This window comes from Carcharodon carcharias, chromosome 1 (assembly GCF_017639515.1).
Source record: "Carcharodon carcharias isolate sCarCar2 chromosome 1, sCarCar2.pri, whole genome shotgun sequence".
In the NCBI taxonomy this organism is placed as follows: Eukaryota; Metazoa; Chordata; class Chondrichthyes; order Lamniformes; family Lamnidae; genus Carcharodon; species Carcharodon carcharias.
Window position 1 is genome coordinate 19,002,624 of NC_054467.1, and position 22,222 is coordinate 19,024,845.

The following is a 22,222-nucleotide window of genomic DNA, read 5'->3' on the forward strand; positions in this document are numbered from 1 at the left end:
TTAGCATTTACATAAAGGCATCACACAAGGATGTGATGTGATTTGGAGCCTGAGCTCCCAGAAAAAGGTCTCAATTTCATTACGTTTCAAATTCCCAACGCTTGCATCCTCTTTTGAGCACTGAAGTTAAGTAACCTATATGAAAGTTATGATGCGACAAAGCCATTTAAGCAAGAATACAGTGTACAGTTGCCACTTGTAAGTCATCTAATACTTTGTTTAATCTTCAAATGTACAAATAACATTCCGTGATTGGAAAAGTACATCTCCTGGATTGAAACACTGGGCAGAAATTGGTCTTGCACAGCACTACACATAGGGCATCATTACATTGGTCCCATCTGAAATTCAGCTCCATTGATGCCAAGGGATCTGAATATTGAAAAGGGATGTTTAACAGGCAGCCAATAGGCCACCACAACCTGTGCTACGGAAGATGAATTTCTGCTCCACCATTTTATCAGCACCACAGACTCAAGTAATTTTCCACAATTATTTGGTTTAAATTAGTATTATTTACAGAGGATTTAAAGTGCAAGTACCACACACAGCACTATAATAGTGCACCCCTTCGGTACAGGCTGTCGTCATCCTGTCCAAGGTCTACCTTTCAAACACTAGTGGATTCCAAGCATGGTTCCAATGGTTACAACATCATGTCATCCTCTTGATTTCTGCTGCCTGCTTCAGTCAGTGCTCCTGTACAGTTTGTGCAGTCTCCTGTCGTTGTGAGTGCTGAAGAGAACGAGGCAGCCCAGGGACCACAAAGTTTAACACACACAGCAAGTTTTGGACTGAGCCTTCTCTGTGGGATCAGTGGCAGCATTTGCTATAGGGAGGGATATAGGGAGAGGATAAATGAATGAGAAATCAATGAATGACAGAAGATAAGCAATTACAAACAAAACAAAACTTCTTTGGCACTTCAAGGAACAAAAAAAGATTAAAAGAGCCCTATGGGCCAATGTTCATGATGCCCCCTTGTTCTCTAAGTCCCCATCTCCCCATGTTCTTTGTGTCCCCATATCCCTGTGTTGCCTATTCCCCTTTCCCAATGTCCTCTACATCTTTTAATCTCTTCATGCAATGTTGACAAGGCCAGCATTTGTTGCCCAACCCTAATTGCCATAACTGAGTGGTTTGCTTTGCCATTTCAGAGGGCAGTTAGGAGCCAACCACTTCGCTGTGGGTCTGGAGTCACATGTAGGCCAGACCAGGTAAGGACAGCAGATTTCCTTCTTAATAAGCCAGATGGGTTTTTATGACTATCAATGAGACTAACTTTCAATTCCATCAGCTGCTGGGGGATTTGAACCTGTGTCCCCAGTACATTAGCCTGAGCCTCTGGATTAGGAGTCTAGTGACGTTACCAATAAACCAAAATCTCCCCAACTTTTCTCTGTGTTCCTATATTCTTGATTATCAAATATTTCTTGCTTGTAAACAATTGCACTTTCTAAGCGACCCAAAACATATTTTCTTAAATTTTGATTTGGTTGCATGAGTTTTTGACAATGGTATCCTTTCAATATATCTCAGCACCAATTTAATACAGATTTTAAATTTCTAATCTAATTCCTATACTTCTTCTATCAGTAGAAAGCAGACTGCAGATATCGATACATTACAACCTTAACTTGACAGTTATAAATCGCGGCCATAATCATGCTTAAAGATGGCCAATTAACTACTGGACAAGTTCTATTTTCACATTTACTGATTCCTTGAACTGAGAAAAAGTTCAAAAAGACTTTTGTAGTTATGGGCACTGACTTGCTGGAAACATTGAGAAATCTGAGCTTTGCTAAGCAAGTGAGCGAGGTGTCAGTAGATTCAAGATTCCTGAGGTAGGGGAGCCAAGGTGACTGGCAGAACGGCTTTGAGGCCTAAAGGAGATTTGAATGCAGAAAAGGTAGGCAAACAAGAACACAGCTGGTGAGTACCATCAAGCAGTTAAATTTTTTTTGGAAGGGAATTGGATATATACTTGAAAATCTTTTATGGCTACATGGAAAGTGAAGGGGAATGGTACTCATTGGATAACTCTTTCCAAGAGCTGGCATAGATACAACTGACAGAAAAAGCTTCCTCTGATTCTAAGTTAGCCTGAGTTCCACATCAAAGGCAGTCATCTCAGATTGGAACACTTCACCCCTCAATATTAACATTGCCCCACACCAGTGCACATACATATCCACTCTATCTTTCTTGCAACCATGTGTCATGCACAATTGCACTTCTCAGTGGTGCTTTTCAATGTGATTTGCATATTTAAAAAAAAATTACAACCAGTCACAGAACAAACATGATAAATGGAATATTGGCAAAATTTAAAAACAAAAATTTAAAGGTCGAGCTAACCTTTAACCAAAAAAGATCACCTTCCTGCTCACCCCACTGAATCAAACATCAAGGGATTGATGCATTTATGAAACTAAGTTACATGCATTCCAAGGTGTGGAACATCAGTAACAGAAAATGAAGATTCTTCTACTTTGCTGCAGCTGTTGGCTGGGTCAGCTACACCAAGAGCGTGTCGCTGTTTTGTATTAGACCTTTAGTGCTTCATTCATGTCAGCATGATATGCAAAAAAAGCATTAAATTCAGGTACAGACTTGCCAGAATAGCTTGGCTTTTCACCAAGAATAAGGCCTGTACAGGACATTGCTCTCCAGTGGACTTTGGCATCAGTTTAATATGCAAAATGGACACAACAGTTCAGTAGCCGTTTCATATTGTGACATGCAAACACTTAGTAACTTTATCCCTGCCAAATTTGCTAATAGGCACAAATCTGCTCATGCATCTTTGTCCAATATCACCTGCATTAATGGGATGCACATGTGGATGATCAGCTCCCTCTAAAATAGGAACCAGCAATGTTAACCTCATTGCATTTGCGCACACACATGTTACATCACACGTGATTTCATGCTCAATGTCTAGAATCACGTATATACATGTGGGACAATTGCTGGTGCTCCATATTTGACAGGAAATTGACGCACCCAGGTGTGCATATAATTCACTTTAATCATTGGTTTGATGCACCGTAACAATCTCAATGTGAAATTATGCCTGTAAATTGATAGAACAGCTGTAACTTAATGTAAGAACATGTTTCATTGTGAATTTAATTTCAATCTCAAGATCAGTGCATAAAATTTCGTCTTTGCAGGAGTAAGTTCTGTCTTTCTCCCCCTTAGTTGATTCCTTTAAGTGCTGGTCATAATGATAGAAAATTCTTTCAGTGTAATGGTGTAAAATATTCATGTTTATGGATTAGAGAATATAGACAGAAACGAAAAACCAAATGCCAGAATCAGACTGGGCACTTGGTATAAACCTGTAGAAAATGCTTTCTACAACAATGGAGATTGCTTTAGAGAATTAGAAAATGAAGGATGATATTTTTAGACTCTGAAATCTGGGAAAAAAATTTGCTCCTCTGTCGAAATGTTTACTTCAGGTCTAGCTCAAAAATATTCCATCCCCTTCTTTTTGTTCCACTGTGCGGGGCCATCTCTATTTGTCACGTCACTCATGTAAAAGGTAGTGTCAAATCACTGCCAAATTGCAAGCAGTGTTCTCTGAGCTGACATCACCGAAACCCATTTCACTTAGGAACCCATAGTAGTGTATAAACGTGAGTAGACTTTCATATCCTTATGCCGGGCGTGATTTAAACACAGGCCTCAGAAGGAAAGGGAGAATGAATCACCCATCCTCCTTGGGAAACCCATGGAAATTAAAGCCCATGGGAAAGCCAATGCTTCCCAATCTTCAATTATTCCGCATCTGAAAAATGAAGCTCATGTTTCCTCTAACCTTTCTTAGCTTCTAACTCTTCTTGCTGCTTCTGCTTTGCTTCTTCCAAAGCCTTCACCTTCTCTTCATGTTCATCGGCGAGTTGCTTCCATTCTTTTCTGTTGTTGAGTATACCATCAAGCATCGGTGTGATAGCCTCATGAAAGCGAGAGAATTCCTGAAAACAAGTAAGTACAGCTATAAAACTAGACTGGTACTGCGGCACCTGACTAACTATTGCATTGAGATAAAAAAAAGGGCTTAATTTTGTCAGAATCTGAAACATTGAAATTCGGAGAAATAGTTTCCTCTTTGTCAAAGCATTGTGTTCATTCAAATAGGCTTTTAAAAAAATTGCATAATGCAAGTAAATTATGTTTCTTCATTTGTTCAATATTGGAAAGGAATAATTCAATTATTTTCCTGTGTTATTTGGAATCTATCAGCAAATAAAACAGTTGAGATTGTTTAAATTAATTCCTTCTAGAATCACCCCAAAATGAACCATAGATGTTTAGAGTAAAATGTATGGGCTCAGACTGTACTTTTATAATGTCAGAGCATGATGCTAATATCAATCATTTCTACCAAGGGAAAGTAGCTTAGCTGGTAGTGAAAACGGCCTTCTCCATTAGTTCCTTCAAGGTGGCTATGGTGGGGAACAGACCGTCATCCACCTACTTCTGAAATGTGCCTTTGCAAAGCAGACCTGGAAAGAGAGGCAGTCGAGGTTCATCCCAAGCAGCTCCATTATACAGGACTCTGCGTTCTGCAGGCTGTTCCCAGGGATGCACACCAAGTTGAGCATCAACTGCTGCTGGAGGACCATCAGCTCAATGAAAGATGCTCTTTGGTTGCCCGCAACCTAGTAGTCTTCCAGTGAACAGCTGTCAGCTATCAAGTGTTGCAGACTGGCACATTCCAAGGTCCAGTACTACATGCTGAGGGACACACTAAAGCTTGGGGCAGCCACTGCAAATTGAAAGAAACTGATCTGTTTTGCACTTTATGTATTGCTGAATTTGAATTGCTGTGTAATGTACCTTTAGAGATTTTATGAATAAAGTATATTTTTCGGAGAAAAGGGAATTATTTTGTTTGCTTATGGTCAATGGTGTCACATTGTCCTCAGACACTGTAGTGGGACAGGTCAGCTGCTCAGTCAATATTAATACCATCCATAATGGTTTCGTCAACCCGATTAGCATTCTAAACTAAACTTGCTGTTCCCCTTTTATATGCAAAACCCATCCCATCCCATCCAGATTAATACAGAGCTGCCTCTGTGATTAAATTAGCTATTGGGAAATGTTCATCTATGTTTCTGATGCCACAAAAAGCACATCCAAATGTTCTAAATGAACTATTTTCCAATCATTGTTTGCAACAATGGTGTGTTGCCAATAATAGGTTTTGAACAGGTTTCAACGTTTTGATTCACACCTGGGTGTTCATCCAGTCTGGATCCATAGATTGCCTTTTAACATCTGCAATCTACATTGCTTGCTATGGGGTGTAGTTAATTTGCTTACAGTAGTAATTGGAGGGAAATCATTTAAATAATGACAAAATATTTTTAACACATGCTCTGACGTAAAGACCCTTAGGTGTTACAAAAGAAATGATACTTATAAAACATATTTGAAATATTTACCTTGTAGACAAATGTGCATACAAAGTCGATGAAGCCAACTTGAAGCTTGGGGAGTTCATCAGCTTTGTTCCTGTCCATCATGGGCTAGGATTTTAATTAACAAAAGCAAAATGTTATAATCTATGAGCATTAAATACAGAGTTGTATTACTTTGAATCCATGAAACACATTGAATTGGATTTAATCATCTTGGCAGTGTTCCTGCTGATACACCCAAAAGCAGGAAGCATTCCCAATTTGGCAGTCTGCAGGAGCCAGTTAATTGGTTGCCAGTTGGGGGGGAGGGGGGGGGTGGTCAGGCTGCACCTATTATTATGGCTGCCCGCCTCCAGGAGCTGCCAAGCTGCCAGCTAATTGGTGGGCCAGCAGCTCGGCAGTGCCACTGGGAGCGGTGGCCACTGCTGGGACTGCACCTGGAAGAAGAAGCTGCAGTGGACAGATGGCACCCTCAAAAACAGGTAAGTGGGGTCTGTGGATGCCTGATCTAGTTAGGCAGGTCCTGGCAAGAAGTTTGGGGGTGAGGGGTGCTGTTGGTGTGGGCCAGCGGTACCACTGTCATGGGGGTGGCCATTACTGCTGGCAGCCCCTGCCCGGGCCAAAGAGTGCCTGAATAAAAGGCACACCCAACACTCCAAGCCTGCTTTTAAAACATAAGTGGCAGTGGGAACAGGACCTTAATTGGTCACTTAAGTACCTTGTTGGCCTCTGGGCTGGAGGGGTGTCCTCCACTTTCCCCACTGTTGGCAAGAAGGCATGGTAGTGGGAAGATGACAGGCACATCACCTCTGCTTTCTCACGCCACTTTACGGCCCTCCCCTCAAGTGCCCCCCAGCATGGCCCCAGAGGCCTGGTAAAACCCAGCCCATTATTTCTAAAGCTAGTCAGCAGATATTCATTAATTATGTAACTTAAATTGTTTCTGACTGACACAAAACTGGACTGAAACACAGAGCCGTGAACCTTGGCTTGAGAAAAGAGATGGGCTGAAGGTTGATGATAGATATCTTTACAAGCATAAAGGAGCTTGAAAGAGTAAATGTAGAGAATTTCTACTTGTGGGGAAGTCTGGAACTAGGGGTTATAAACTTAAGATGGTTTCTAAACTCAACAGGGAGTTCAGGAGAAACTTCCTTACCCAGAGAATGATTGGAATGTGAGACTTGCTACCACATGGAATGGTTGACACGAATAGCATAGATGCATTTAAGGGAAAGCTGGATAAGCACATGAGGGAGAAAGGAATAGAAGAGTATGCTGATAAGGCAAAATGAAGTAGGGTGGGAGGAGGTTCATGTGGCTTTGACCAGCACAGATCAGCTGGTCTTCTTTGTGCTGTAAATCCTTCGTAAAAACGAAGAGTTTGAATATTGTTTCATACTCACAATGGGATTCTGTTCTAAAACAGTTCTTTCCAAGTCACCCTGTTCCCAGAATTCAGCTGCTACTAACAGAGCCACCTATTGAACAACACAACACAGCTGATCAGTGCAGCTCAGAATTCATTGCATACAATAACAACATTTACCTCCATAACTTACCTCAGCACCATTTCTTCCTGGTTTAGTTTTCTTTCTGAGTGTGAGCTCAGATTGTGTGGCAGTGGGTAATTTGATTGAGAATAACACCAATCCTGTTCACATTCACTGCTGGTCACTGGTCAGCAATTGGGAGCGGAACAATTGGCAGGTTTATTTTCCTCTTCCTATTCAGGGACCCTGAAGCCCCCTGCAGTTTGGTCGTGTTCCTCTAGGTGAGATCAGCTACTGTAGCACTGACCAAGTATCAAAGCCGGAAATTTCCTAGTCTGCATGGTTTGTGATAATTACCCTTTTTTTGGGGATTTTTTAATTTCCCTCCTTTTTAGCTCTCCCCAGGCTGTGCCTCATCCCCCAGCAATAAACTACAGGCAGACAATTTGTTCCCAGGTCGCTAGCAATACCACATTTCAAGTGAAGTGAAAGAGAGGTGATTGAAATGATTGTCCTTCTGATCTTTGCTCCTCGCAAGCAAGTTCAACCTTTCCATATCCTTGTAACCTTTGCTTTTTTAAAATTTGTTCCTGGGATATGGACATCACTGGCAAGGCCAGCATTTATGGTCCATTCCTATTTGACCCTGAGAAGATGGTGGACCATCTTCTTGAGCTACATTTGATTTTTCTGCAGCAGTTTGGTATTGAGTGGCTTGCTAGGCCATGTCAGAGGACAGTTAAGAGTTAACCACATTGCCCAGTAGGTTGAAAATGGTTTCCACAAGGTAAAGGGGTGTGTCGTTGGCTTTAAGAAGCTGACATGTACAAGTAGTGTGGTAGCTGATGGTCCCTAGCGCTCGAGGATGATGGCACCAACAGTAAAAGGATCACAAGTTCATGGAGGATGTGCCGAAGAATAAATGACTGACATTGTCTACCTGACATAAATGGGAAGAGTCTTCTGCTTGATTCCCTGATATTGTTTCTTGCGATTTGCCTCTACGCTGGGTACGGCAATGGGTACCCCCAAGAATCAATGGTCAAGTTGCACTGCTTCAAATGATTTGGTGCTTTCTGTCACCCTCCATCTGACTACACATGGCATTGTTTCAAATCAGCATGTAATACCCATATTTTATCTGAGAGCAGTGAGCAGGTTTTTGATAAACTCCAACACCTGATAATATTTATTATGGGCTATCGGCTATTGTTTCATTTTCACTTAAGCAATCTATCATTAGTGAAGCAAATTTTCCACAGACTAAAAACTCCTGTTCTCAATGTTAGCAAACTCTTGGTGCGATCTGCTTCTGATGTTAATCTCATTAAAGCATTATCCCATCTAAAACAGATGGATTCATGCCTTTGTTAATGTGGCAGTCAGAGAAATGTCTTTTGAACACTTTGGAGGTGTCACTATCTGATGCCAGCAATGTGAAACAGGCTTGTTAACAAGCTCAGAATTACCTGGAAAAACTCAGCAGGTCTGGCAGCATCGGCGGAGAAGAAAAGAGTTGACGTTTCGAGTCCTCATGACCCTTCGACAGTTCTGTCGAAGGGTCATGAGGACTCGAAACGTCAACTCTTTTCTTCTCCGCCGATGCTGCCAGATCTGCTGAGTTTTTCTAGGTAATTCTGTTTTTGTTTTGTTAACAAGCTAACAGCCTGTTATATACTGTGGCAGTTCTTATTTCCCATTGACTTGGAAAATACTTTTTTCTTAATTTGAATTTAATTTGAAACCAAGTAAAGACTAGGAAAAGAATCTTCAAAAAGAGTTTGTAAAATCGTTTTGTGAACTTCAGCAAAAATAAGATCAGTTGTGGTGAACAGCAGCGCTTGTAAGTTCCCCGCCAAACCTCTCAATATCCTGACTTGGAAATATATTGCAGTTTCTTCACTGTTGCTGGGTCAAAATCCTGGAACTCCCTCCCTAACAGCGCTGTGGGTGTACCTACACCACATGAACTGCAGCGGTTCAAGGCAGCAGCTCACCACCACCTTCTCAAGCACAATTTAGGATGGGCAATAAATGCTGACCTAGCCAGCAACGCCCACATCCCATGATGAATAATTTTTTTAAAATCACCTGCTGATTTGGTACAAGTCCACAGACCAGTTTCACCTCCATTTAAATGTTATTCACTAATATAATCAATAATTTTGATGCTCGTGTTTGCAAGATGTGCAATACACAACAATGGAGAACACACTTCCATTCATTAAGAATAAAGAAATCAAAACTGTAAAGCGATGATGGTCTAAGGAGGTTGTGAGGACATTCCGAGTCTCTCTTTTAAGCGTTCACCCATCTCTGTCTGTGGATAAGCTAATAAGCATTAACTTGTCACATTTATTTTGAAACACATTGACAAAAAGATTGAGAACCGATGGCTTATATCAATAATGTCAATTTGGACGCGTGGGCTGACTCTATTGGCCTGTTACACAATGGCTGCATCGTTCATGTAAAACTTCCCACGGATAAAGCCTCGGGTCACGACAGCTGCATTTTAGATCTGAATATCGAAAACTGCAGGGGTGATCCAATCAGGTGGGCACCAGCTCAAAGTTTTGGGTAGCATGAAAAGTTTCATCTGAGAACTCACCTTGCTCTGAACCTCCCAGGGTTTAGCAATGGCAGACAAGTCACAGCCTGTCATCATCATGGCCCTGAATGTGACAAGAGCAATTATTAAAGGGTTAGAGAGCATCATAGCACTGAAACCTAGCTGGGTTTCCTCAATCATCAGCAACATCCTTGATGCGATTGTAAGAATATTTTGCTTACATGACAATCTCTTTCTTGGTCGTCTCCAGTGACATATATTCCACCCATGCCGACTCATCCTCATAGGTTTTTGACAGGTCGACAATTTTTTGAAACATTGTTCTCTTTCTGTAAGAATGAAAAGAAAAAACAACCTGTGGGTTATGTGATTTTACAGTGAACCGCACATAAACTCCAATAGGGCAAGGCTCACTCTTTGGCAAAGTGTACTCTCCATACTAGATCCCTCTCTCAATGACTTTATTGGAGGTACCTGCCTGATGACAATGCAGTCCTGATTTTTCTTCATCAAATAAACTACTGCTTTTTTTAAAATAACATTTATATTAACTGGGTACCACCATTGTTTGGGGAACATGGACATAGTGTCAAGGGAAATTAGATAAGCACAAGGGGGAGAAAGGAATGGAAAGATGTGCTGATAGGGTTAGATGAATGGGGTCAATAGGAGCCTCATGTGGAGCAGAAACATCTGTTGGCCTGAATGACCTATTTCAGTGCTGTCAATTCTACATATTAACAGTTAATATAAGGCTGTAAGCATGTAACCCAACAGAGAACAAAAACAAAATATTGACAATTTGAAAAGTTTTTAGCAGCAAACATGGGTATTGGATCAGCGAAGTCACCATCCACTTGTTTACACAGCTGGTAAAAATGCATGTACTTTTCCAGGATTACTGTGCTTTTATAATGAGGATAAAAGGGGTTCTCTGATCGACTGAGAATTATTGGAAAAACCCAACATTTGCTCTGTATTAAAGGTGCTTCTGTGAAGTCCAGTGACCCAAAAACAAAAACTGAAAATAAACCCAAATGCATGATTAACAGTAGAAGCTAACAGTAAAAGTGAATTCAAAGGACGTTTAGCCCAACTATTGTCACAAGAGACCTGCTGGTCGAGTAATCTCGTGTGCTAAACTCCACACAAAACCACAAACTTTGCCCTGACCACTAGGTGGCATTCCTTGCCTGCCGCAAACCAGGCAACATTTACATCTTAAATACAAAAGTGAATTGTTAGCGCCTGGCAATCACTAATGAAACGACTTTGGAAGGTTTTTGCTCTAGCAAAGTTTTATTTGTACTGATATTGACAGAATGTTTAATGGCAAGGAGGTTATAATATAAATTGGGAAATGTTGATGCACAAAAGGGACTTCGGTGTCCTTGTACACCAGTCACTGAAAGCAAGCATGCAGGTGCAGCAAGCAGTTAAGAAGGCAAGTGCTTCATTGCAAGAGGACTTGAGTACAGGAGCAAGGACGTCTTACTTCAGAAGGCAATTTCATTGAAACCTACAAAACTTGCTTCTGGCAAACTTCTGTTGACGCCAATGGGCAGCATCCAGGCAACTCAACCTTTGTCTGTCCCTGACTGACAGATGCTGCTTTGCACTGGAAATGGCCACACGTCTGACCCAGTGTCACCAACTTTGATTGGAGGCATTGCTGGAGGTCTGATCAGGTGACATTCTGACCACATGACATCTGACCATGCGGTGCCTGGCCATGTGGTGCTTGACCACCTGACATCTGCAAACGTTACTGTATTTACCCCACCACAGTCGGATCCCCTGTAGTTGAGTATCTTGCTCATGGTAGCAAGTCCAGCAGCTGTTTTGTCAGGAATTTTGAGAACAAGGAATCAGCTGCGAGCAGGTGAAGAGGGGGAACTGAGGGCGGGAAGGGGGAAGAATTTGCAAAAGGGGCTCCAGAGGTGCGAGGAGTCTAGGTTATACCAGTAATGATTAGTAATTCACTGAAAGTGCACTGACAACTACTAGTTACAACACCACACCCCCTCATAACTGAACGCTTGGACTACATGAAGGTGACAAATCTGAACTTGGAATCTCAGTCACAGCTGAGCTGTGCTCGATCTTCGTATATTGGAACTGGCTGTCACTGACTGACCTAAAGCAAACCGAGAGATCTCACCAAGGGCAGTGGGCTCTGTGTTTCGGTCATTTCTCACAGGGCACATCGTTCTAAACTCAACTCAACACCAACACGCCTTAAAGAGACTTATTGTCCCTTACTTAAAGTAGAGTGCCAAGTCTGTGGCAATGATAGCAATATCCATCAGATGAAAGACATGCTCGTACTGCCTCCTGTTCAAGTTCTGGAAAATGTTCAAACCCTGGAAGGGAAGAAACAAGACACGTTTAAAATGGTTGCCCAGCGACACTGTACATCAGCGCTGCACCTGCGGGTCTGCGTCCAGGAAGTAGCTGCTCTTAGTTACGTTGAGAAGGAAGGGATGAAGCAGCAGTCCAAATGAAGCTCTTCGTTACTGGGGCAGAGGGAGGAAGGGAAGGTGTATTTATATAGAACCTTATTACGTTTCTCAGGACATCCCCAAGCCTTTCACGTGTAATTGGTCAGCATGAAGTGTGGTCACCGCCATTATATGGATGACACCATCGGCCACTTTGCACACAGCAAGAGATCTTTTCCCGGTCTTGCACCTTCAGGCATAAACCTTGCTGGGGTGGCCGGTTTTCTTGGGCAGCAGCACAGCCCAGATGTTGGGCAGGACCCCACCCTGGTCTATGGTGACCCCTCCCAGCAGCTTGTTGAGCTCCTCGTCGTTGTGGGTGGCGAGCTGCAGGTGGCGAGGGATGATGCGGGTCTTCTTCTTGTCCAGGGCCGCGTTGCCGGCCAGCTCGAGGATCTCAGCCGTCAGGCACTTGGGGACAGCAGCCAGGTAGACGGGAGCTCTGGCCCCGACATACTCAGCATAGTGACCCTTATGCTGCAGCCGGTGGATTCGGCCAATGGGGAACTGGGGGAGCGAGTCTTGACCTTGGCACGCCCTTTGCCTGAGGTTTGACCAGACCTCTCTCCCCAAGAACAAGCTTCTCTGAGCAATGAGATGAATGACCAAGTAACTTATGGTGGTCTTGGTTAAGGGAAAAGTTTTGGTCAAGACTACTTTCTGTTGGTCTTTAATGAGATCTTACATAATCACGAGAAGCAGCCACTCAATGCCTCATCAACACCTCTAACAATGCGACACTCCTTCAGGGGCTGCACTGAAGTTTCAGGCCGGTTCAAGCCCTTCAGCGGGACTTCAACTCAACAGCTGCTGACTCAAAGCCAAGACTGTTCTCAGCTGAGCCAAGTGGGTGGAAGAGAATAATTGAGGAGAGTAGACCTCTGCCATTCTCGTGCATCTCCCAACAGCTGAGCTCTGTAAGCAGGTTGTCTATGCACCCTCTCAGATGTGAAAATGGTGGGCTGGATTTAACGGGGTACTGTGGTCCCCTCCCCAGCCAACACTGACTGAAAGGTCAGAGGGAGCCTGCCCTCCACTCTGCATGGCTACCCTATAGCCGTTAATTAACTTGGGGCGGGACTTCCACCACTCAGCAATAGGAAGTCCCCCCACAGAGAGCCACCAGGCAGTCGGGGTCAGCAGCTTTCCAGTTGGCAGTGCCACTGGGAGGAAGGCGGGCTGCGTTGGAGCCAGAACTGGATGTAAGCCTGGGGTCTTGCCAGGACCAGGCTAGCAGGCCTTGGTGAGGGAAGGGTTGGCGGGGTGGGGGGGGGGGGAGGGGTTGGTGGAGGGCCAGGGTAGAAAGGCTGGGATGGTGCGGGGGTGGGGGGGGAGGGATTTCACCTTGGGGAGAGCACTCTGATGGGTCCAGGCCCTTTAAGGAGGGCCCCTACCCACCATCAGCCCACGCAGGCTGGATGCTTGGCCTGGGCCTCTCCTACCATGGTTAAATCCCGGCGGCAATGGGATGAGGCTCTAATGTGGGCATGAACTGGTCTCATAATGACCTCAATTGGCCCATGTGCTGGCCGGTCTCCCCATGCCCCCCACACCCCCGGTTGCTGATAGATTTGCGGCGGGACCAGGGGTGGATGGGTAGGCGATGGGCACAGTGCCCATTGGAATTTTTGTGCTGTCCTCACATTCAAACCTGCCAGCAGGGGGAGTGTTAAATCCAGCTCAGTGAGATGTGTGGAAAACCTAAACAGTGGGAAGCAACTGCATGAGGAACAAAAAGAATTGGTTTGCAAGTAGCAGCGACCATAGCATGTTTCCTAAGTTATAATATAGCATGAGCCATTTAAGATCCTATTAATTATTGTTCATAATTTTTTGGAAGACCAAAGCAATGCCTAGCAATTCCTGAACACGAATTAATGTCACAATTAATTCCTCCAACATTGGCATAATATATAAACACTTCTTAACGCCCAAAACGTTCTGTTGGCTTCTTGTGGGCTAACCTTCAATGATACCTAACACTCACTAAAACCCTAGATATCACAAATTTGCATATTTAAAGAAGAAAACCCTCAGGTTTCAGGCCACCTACTCATTAGAGCAGGTTAAAAAAGGCACTTGGCAGCCCCTGGCTGGCCTTGGCGAGGGAAGCTGTGGGGGGGGTGGGGGGGGGGTGGTGAAGTGTGGGGGCAAGGGCGTTGGAAAGGGGTTGAGACATTGGTAGGTCAATGGCCTGCCCGATTCCTGGCAGGTGGGCAGGATTAAAATCTCCCTTTCGGTCTTTTCCTCCCCTGTAAATTTCACCTTAAAAATTTCCGTTCAGCATTGTCGAGCGCCTCTCCGTTTAATCTTTACAGCTTTGTGGTTTCACACACAGTGAACCTTGAACCTTCACCTTGGTTGCCTGGGTACCAGTGAGGCTGTGACTGGTAACGTGAAAAGCCCTGTAACACTTGCATTAGCAGACACACAGGCCAGACCATGCATCTCATCCAGTAATTCATTCTCAGGACAGTTCTGTAGGTGAGTAATATCCAAGGGTGTCTTTTTTGTTTAGACCTGGCCAATCAGTAGCGCACATGTTTGTACTTCACATTTCCAGAATTATGTTTTTATTCTTATATTTATTTACATATTCAAATGTCACATTTTTTTTTCAATGCATCTTCAGTTCCCTCAGTTTTTTGTGTCTTATTTCCTCTGTTGATGTTGACGGAGTGAAATTTATCTTGTAGTCAATGGGAAATGAAGTCGGGCGGGTAGTAAAAGGAGAAGCCAATGGGTCATCACTCATTTGTGCCACTAGTCAAGATGTATCTCACCTACAACCTCTCCTAGGTTCTGGCTTATTTCACCCAAAGATTTATTTCTGGCTCAAGCCTTTGATTGTCTTTATCAGTCCAAAGTAGTGCCGGGATTAGTAAGAGGGCTTTGTCCAAACATGGAGGCCCACATAATTTAGAGTCTCACCTCATCGGCAAGTAAAGTCTTGCTGAACTCCAAGTGATGACGTTCCATAATTGAAGAGCCATGCAGTTTTGCCAGTGGGTGCTGGGATCTGGTAACAGATAAATTGGCAATTACAAATGTTTGTTGACAACAGTAAATTTGCAGAGAAATCTGAACTAAATAAACACACAATTCTATCGCCCTCTCTTCAATAGTTACATCACAGGTTGGTGTAAGCAAAAACAGATGAAAAGTCTTTTAAAAAGTGCAAGTGGACCACTTGTCCATGTGTCACCATGCTCCAAGTATTCCTACGCCTCCAAAAATAGATTAATCATTGAATGGTTACAGCACAGAAAGGAGGCCATTTGGGCCATCATGTCGGTGCTGACTCTCCGGAAGAGCAATTCAGCTAATCCCATTTCCCTGCCCTATTCCCACAGCCCTGCACATCCAATTCCCTTTTGAAAGTCCCGGTTGTATTTGCCTCTACCACCCATAATGAACATGGAGGAAAGAAAATGCTTATTTTTACTTGTTGTTGCCTTGCTAAGGATATTATTGATGTACTCATGCAGCATTCCACAACTACTCAAATCCAATTAAAAAGTTAAGATTTTATTCCAAGTCAAACCACAACTTCGTCAGCTCAATGAATGGAGATGTTTCAAAAGCAACAGTACAACCATGATAGGGGTAAATGGTACAGAGAATTGTCCCTCTTTTGGCAACTCAGTGTAAGGGTGGTATCTCCATCATCCATGTGACTTCACCATTGGTCTCCTTCCAGGGCCCTCTTTGACCAGGATGGGTTAGGGCAGTGCTGCTATTCCTCTTCTGGGGAGGGAAGAGATTGTTTGCTGCTGAACCCTTTAAAAAGCAGAGGTTGATTGACAGGACAGAGAGGTCATCACTTTTTAAGCCACAGGAAGGAGCTGCAGCTGTGAGAGTGGTCAACAACAGGAAGGACTCCCAGGTTCTCAGACGTGCAAGGCTAGGAGGAATCAACTTGGCTAGTGGGGGTAGGAAAGCCCATACTGGAGTGACTCAAGCTGTATGGAGGAAGATTATTGCAAGGGGGTGCAGTATAAAAGTAGGAAAGTCTTACTACAACTGTGAGACCATACCTGGGATACCGTATGCAATTCTGGTTTCCTTACTTAAGGAGAGATATATATGCGTTGGAAGCAGTTCACAGAAGGTTCACTAGGTCAATTCCTGGAATGAAGGGGTTGTCTTATGAGGAAATGTTGAGCAGGTTGGGCCTATACTCATTGCAGTTTAGAAGATATGAAAGATGATCTTATTGAAAGATATAAGTTTCTGGGGGACTTGACAGGGTGGGTGCTGAGAGGGTGTTTCCCCCGAGGGGGAATCTAGAACTAGGGGGCACAGTTTAAAAATAAGGCATCTCCCATTTAAGATGGGGATTAGGAGGGATTTCTTCTCTCAGAGAGCCGTTAATCCTTGGCATTCTCTTCCACGGAGAGGAGTGGAGGCTAGATCATTGAATATATTCAAGGCTGAGTTAGACATATTTTTGATTGAGGAATCCAGGGTTATGGGGGCAGGCAGAAAAGTGGAGTTCAGAACACAATCAGATCAGCCTTATTGAATCTTACTGAATGACGGTGCTATATAGTAGAATGAAGAGGCGCAATAGGTCAGGGAATTGTTCCCAATTCAGCTACTGTTCCAATGATAGACACTCCACTGTCATATTCTTTCCCTGCCATCATCTAGCTGACAGGAATTTAAATTATGCAAAGGATATCCTTTGCAAACATTCGAGCACCATCTGAAGTCACAACCACCTAACCCACTCATATTTCCCTGTCACAAGTGCATCAACTAGGAAACGCTATTTAAAGGGACAATGCACCTGCTCCTCTCATCATTATATGCTGCATGTTATCACAAAACAATAGCTACTGCTTATATTTACATAGCACCTTTAACATAATGAAATGTCCCAAGGCACTTTGTAGGAGCATTATAATGCAAAATACGAGACTGAGCTACATCAGGATAGGCCAGATGACCAAAAGCTTGGTCAAAGAGATGGGTTTTAAGGAGTGTTTCAAAGAAGGAAAGCAAGTTAGAGGGTCGGAGAGATGTAGGAAAGGTATTCCAGAGCTCGGGGACTAGGCAACTGAAGGCGTGGCACCACAGCTGGAGTGATAATAATCAGGGGTGCCCAAGAGGCCAGAATTAGAGAAATGCAGATAGATCTGGAAGTGATTATGCAGATAGGAAGGGGTGAGGCCCTGGATAGATTTGAAAACAAGGATGAGAAGTTTAAAAACAAGGTGTTGCTTAACTGGGAGCCAGTGTAGCCTAGCAAGCACAGAGGTGACAGGCGAATGGGACCTGGTGCAAGTTAAGACATGGGCAGCTGAGTTTTGGATTTTATCAAGTTTATGGAGGGTAGAATGTGGGAGAGATCAGCCAGCTTGCGTTGATGAGCTGAGACAGCTGAAATTAGGTGATGTTATGGTGATGGAAATAGGTGGTCTTAGTGATGGTGTGATTATGAGATCAGAAATTCATCTTGAGGTCAAATGTGACACCAAGGTTGTGAACAGACTGGGTGAATCTCAGACTGTTGCCAGGGAGAAGGATGGAGTCAATAGCGAGTGAACAGAATGGCAACTGGGCAAAAACAAGTCAGCAGGTCATTCCGTTCCTTTAACATGATCTTCTCCCCACTAAAGAGGAAAAGGTGGCACACAGCCACCAGTAGAAAAATATACCTGGAGCAGAATCCTAACACTGAAAATCCCGAGTCCGCCAAATGGAAAGTTCAGTAAATATTAGGCAGGTAGGCAGGATAGGATGCGGGGCATGGTGAGTTTGAAGATGAAGTGGCAGCCAAAGGTTAGTGATGCTTGGCAAGACTCCATCATGAATAATGCAGCTTCTCCTGCTTTCTTAATGTAGTATAATGTCCTTACATTTAGTTGCTATTTCTTTCAGGTCAACATAAGTGCACAGCTACACAAACTCTACTGTGTTTTACATCATGGATGGGCCTTAGAAGAAGGGTGGGCCACACTGAAGGAAATTTAATCAATTCCAGAGATAATAGCTGCTGCCGCTTCCAGGTCCACAGTTGTGGCCATTTCATCACCAATTCTATCGTGGTATCTTACCTGGGCAAACGTCAGCCCAGGGATGCCCATTTCAAAGCAAATCTGTCCAATAAGATAACAGTGGCATGCCTAATCCATACACTTGATGTGCCTTTCATTAGATGCTACAGCACACGACATGTTCTTGTTGTGTGTCATAGGTTACAAATATAAACAAACACTCATCTTTTCTTTGGGGAGATTAAAATATGGCCCCGAAATTCAGAGGATAGCAGCATGTTAGATAAAGATTGGCTGTTGTTTTTGTTCATCCCTTTTAACTATACCCAGTTTCAAATGGGAATATCTGAATTTATATATTAATATAGAAACATAATTTAATTCAATAAACGTGCAAAAACTTTTCTTCTGTATTTAACATTTATATGTTTACCAACTAAAATGGTGTTTATCAAATGCATAAATCAAATTTAAAGAAAAAAATGGATAAGCGAAAAGGTATTAGACCCAATAAGCTTACTTGTGTATTGATATAGACCTGCACAGCTCCATTCCAGCTCTTTAATTAACACCATCTGTCTCTGTCCACTTTCTGTTACATATTTGTACAAGGTCAAATTATTGGGAAATATTTGGATAACCTGTGGATTTAGCAGTATATTTAGCAATATCCTAGGATATTGGTTTTGCATCACTAACCCTATTGGGGGAAAAATACATTGCTGTTGATGCTTTTAAATTTAAAAAAGTATGTTGTGCAGGAAGGTGAGCAGATGCTTACATTGCTTGTTAGATTCCTAATTCTAATGAGATAAAGTGTGCATCCTGCTCAGTAGTGTATGCTTTCCTGTTGTGCACATGCTTAATCCTGTCTTGTTCTGGATGTATCCCATTCTTTAACATATTTCTATGAACATTAATAACAGATGATAAAATAACTAAATAGATTGAACAAGTTGGTGATGAACAGAAAATGGAGTATTTATTTTGGTTTGAAGCAAAAATGCTAATATATTCAATATTTTACTGCCAAATTCTTCTTTTGGGGGTGTAATGCCAATGACAGCCCATTGCCTGTCAGGATAGGCTCTGACTCCCCATGACCCTGAATTGGATAAAGCGGTTCTGGAAAAGTGAGTGAGTTTAATTTAAGGGAGGATGGCTTCTGTTTATTAAGAACTTACTTCAATTGATACAAGTTGTTGGTCCCTCTATGATCAATATCGTGACAGAGGCCTGCAGTTAGCATGGCCATTCTTTCCAGGTCTGTGTAATAGCGTTTCAACTGTCCCGTCTGCAAACACAAAGAAAGCTGTCAGATCTAGCGTGATCAATCGATACATCACAGGCTGTGTTCACGCATCTTATAGCAGCTCTCTGATTGGAGCATTGCAATTTACTGATCACCAGATATTTTCAAATATTAATCGGAAATGATGGGCCTGCAGAACAGTGGCTATGTTCCAAGCTCTTACAAATGGCAGGAGGGGATTTCAGTTATGCCGCAGTTGCACACCCAACTCCGCAGGAATTCTCAGGCTTCAGCCTATTTACATTAACTCGGTGCCAGTACCAGTGCAGTTGGGTTGCCTACTATGTTGGCAGACACATCAATAATTTGGATTGATATAATGTTTTTAACGTAGGAAAATGTCTCAAGGATGCTTCACAGGGGCCTAATTTGAATTATGAGTGCCCAGGTAGTCTGTTGGTTATGTCACTGAACTCATAATCAAGAGGCTACAAAACCAAAATACTGGGCAATGCTGGAAATCTGAAATAAAAACAGAAAATGACGAAAATGCTCAGCAGGTCAGGTAGCATCAATGGAGAAACAGTTAAAACTTCAGCTTAATGGTGGAAGATCACCCTAAAACACTAAGGCCCAGATTTTCATCAGCTTGGTCAACCTGACTTTTAAAAATGGCCACCTGCAGTTTGGATTTTTGGTCGGGGTTGGGGGGGGGGGTCCCTCTACTCAGCCCCTTGCCCAATACTAATAGTGCCAACTCATGCCAACCCATATCCCCCACCCACCATCCTTTGCCAAATATCCTAGTATGTCTGGACAGAGCTTTGACAGGTTTGACAGCTGGACAACTCCTTAACATTTCCTTGACATCTGGACAGTTCCTTGACAGCTGAACAGCTCTTTGACAGCTTGACAGTTCCCATGATTTTGTGCTTAAAAAATGCACAATCATGTTCACTTTTAACAATCCCAAAGAGTGCCTGATCTCTCCCAAAGGTATCCCGTGAACCTATCCAAAAGGGTACCTTACTCCCCTGATTATCCAAATGCATCCACCAATATCAGATCTCCTCTTGCCTCTTCTATTCTGTACACTCCGGATCCCACAGTCCTGTTCTTCCAAGAATCCACTTTGATGGAGGCAGCTGGTGATTTAAATGACCAGCTGCCTCCGTGAACTGTGTATGCACAAACCCCGGCCCAACTCCAGTCCCAAACCACCCCCCAGCGAAGATGGGAAATGCCAGGCTTCAGGGGGACTTAGAATTTTTGGTCATTTCTGGGATTTTCTCCATGATGGAGAACCTCTCTGTCATGGCAAAAATCCAGGCCTAACTCTGTTTCTCTCTCTACAGATGCTGCTTGGGCCGCTGAGAATTTCTGGCACATTCTTTATTTATTTATAATTATCTAGGAGACCAGAGACGGTGAGTTCAAATCTTCCTATGGAAATCTGAGAATTTTAATTCAATTTTTAAAAATCTAGAAAGTAAAAGGCTGGCATCAGGAAACATCGTCATGAAGCTGTTGGATTTTTGTAAAATCCCAACCATCTTCGATAATAATACAACGATTTACTCCTTTGCCTTCAGTCACCTTTGCCTTCATCGACTGGGTATAGTTTTACACCCAGATTGACTCTTTTGTAGTATGTAATATTGAAACAAAAGAGTGAGGGGAAGATGAAGAAAAGAGAGATGGAATTCCAAATGGAAACCCTTGTTCCATTTAATTATAGATGTCAATGTACCCCTTAAAAGACAAGTGGGGAAAAGGATTTGTAACATTAATGCAGATTTAGAAACTCAAGCCTTTGAGAGAATAGTCTTACCATCAAAAGAGTGAACATGGTCTGTCCAACATTGAATCCATGACGCCAGTTGTGGTAGGTTATTTTTCGGTATCCTTTACTTAACGAGTAGATAAATCTGACTAGCACCTGTCAAATATTACAGGACATATTGTTATTGAAGGAGAATGAGCAAGACTTTTCTCTGGCATTCAATAAAATGTACAATTTTTGACAGTTAAAGGAAAATAAGGTCAGGGGGTGATGTGGTGCAATGGAGCTCCTGCCAGAAATCTCCCACCTACCCCAACCTCCTCCCTCCACCCTTTACCCCCTCCAATAATCATGTGGCAACCAGAGACCAGGCACTACATAACAGCTCAGGAGGAACATTAGAATTAAATGTCAATTTTGCTCATTTCTGGATACCTCTGAATCATAGAACAATACAATGCAAAAGGAGCATCTCTGTTCATCAAACTCTTTAAAAAAAAGTTCTCCACTTGCTCTTCCTCAACGCCCTCCAATTGTCCCCCTTCAAGAATTTATCCAAATCTCTTTTGAGTTTACTGTTGAATCTCCTTCCACCACCCTTTTAAACAGTGCACTCCAGATCACAGCAACTCTCTGAATAAAAAGGATTTTCATCTCCTCTCTGGGTCCTTCTAAAATTTCCTTAAACCTCTGTCCTCTGGTTATCGACCCTCCCGTCAATGGAAACAGACTCTCCCGATTTTCTCTGTTAAAACCCCTCATAATTTTGAACATTTCTATTAAGTCTCTCCTTAACCTTCTCTGTTCTAAGGAGAACAATCCCAATTTGTCTGGCTGGAATTTTCCAGCCCCTCGTGCTCGTGGGATCTTCCTGTCCCACCGATGAGAATGGAAATTTCAATGGCCCCACCAATGGGAAGCCAGCTGCAGGGGGCGGGGGCGGGGGTTGGGGGGGGTTGGGTGGTGGGGGGGCGTGGTAGGGATCCTGCAAAATTCTGGTCTCTGTCTCTCCCTATAAATAAGACCCTCATGCCTGGTACTGTCCTAGTAAATCTTCTCTGCATCCTCTTCAAGGCCTTGACATCCTTTCCATGTTTTGAGTTAAATGCTATTTCTTTTTCAGCAAATTTCTGTTTATACTCCAATGGCACATTAATCCTGTTTTCTTATAGTTTCAAATC

The 22,222-nt window shown here is 43.0% G+C and overlaps 1 protein-coding gene across 1 annotated transcript in view; it reads right to left on the reverse strand.

Moving 5' to 3' along the window:
- Nucleotides 1-275: 275 nt before the first annotated feature.
- LOC121278456 (rod cGMP-specific 3',5'-cyclic phosphodiesterase subunit beta-like) overlaps nucleotides 276-22,222 on the reverse strand; it is a 67,039-nt gene continuing 45,092 nt past the window's right edge. Inside the window, exons 14-23 of the mRNA XM_041188908.1 lie at nucleotides 21,090-21,197; nucleotides 19,191-19,300; nucleotides 14,936-15,023; nucleotides 11,766-11,866; nucleotides 9,725-9,832; nucleotides 9,543-9,606; nucleotides 6,845-6,919; nucleotides 5,463-5,546; nucleotides 3,830-3,986; nucleotides 276-829 (exon numbers count right to left, since the gene is read on the reverse strand). Coding sequence (XP_041044842.1) covers nucleotides 771-829; nucleotides 3,830-3,986; nucleotides 5,463-5,546; nucleotides 6,845-6,919; nucleotides 9,543-9,606; nucleotides 9,725-9,832; nucleotides 11,766-11,866; nucleotides 14,936-15,023; nucleotides 19,191-19,300; nucleotides 21,090-21,197 — 954 coding nt within the window. The 3' untranslated portion in view covers nucleotides 276-770. The remainder of the gene's footprint in view (nucleotides 830-3,829; nucleotides 3,987-5,462; nucleotides 5,547-6,844; nucleotides 6,920-9,542; nucleotides 9,607-9,724; nucleotides 9,833-11,765; nucleotides 11,867-14,935; nucleotides 15,024-19,190; nucleotides 19,301-21,089; nucleotides 21,198-22,222) is intronic.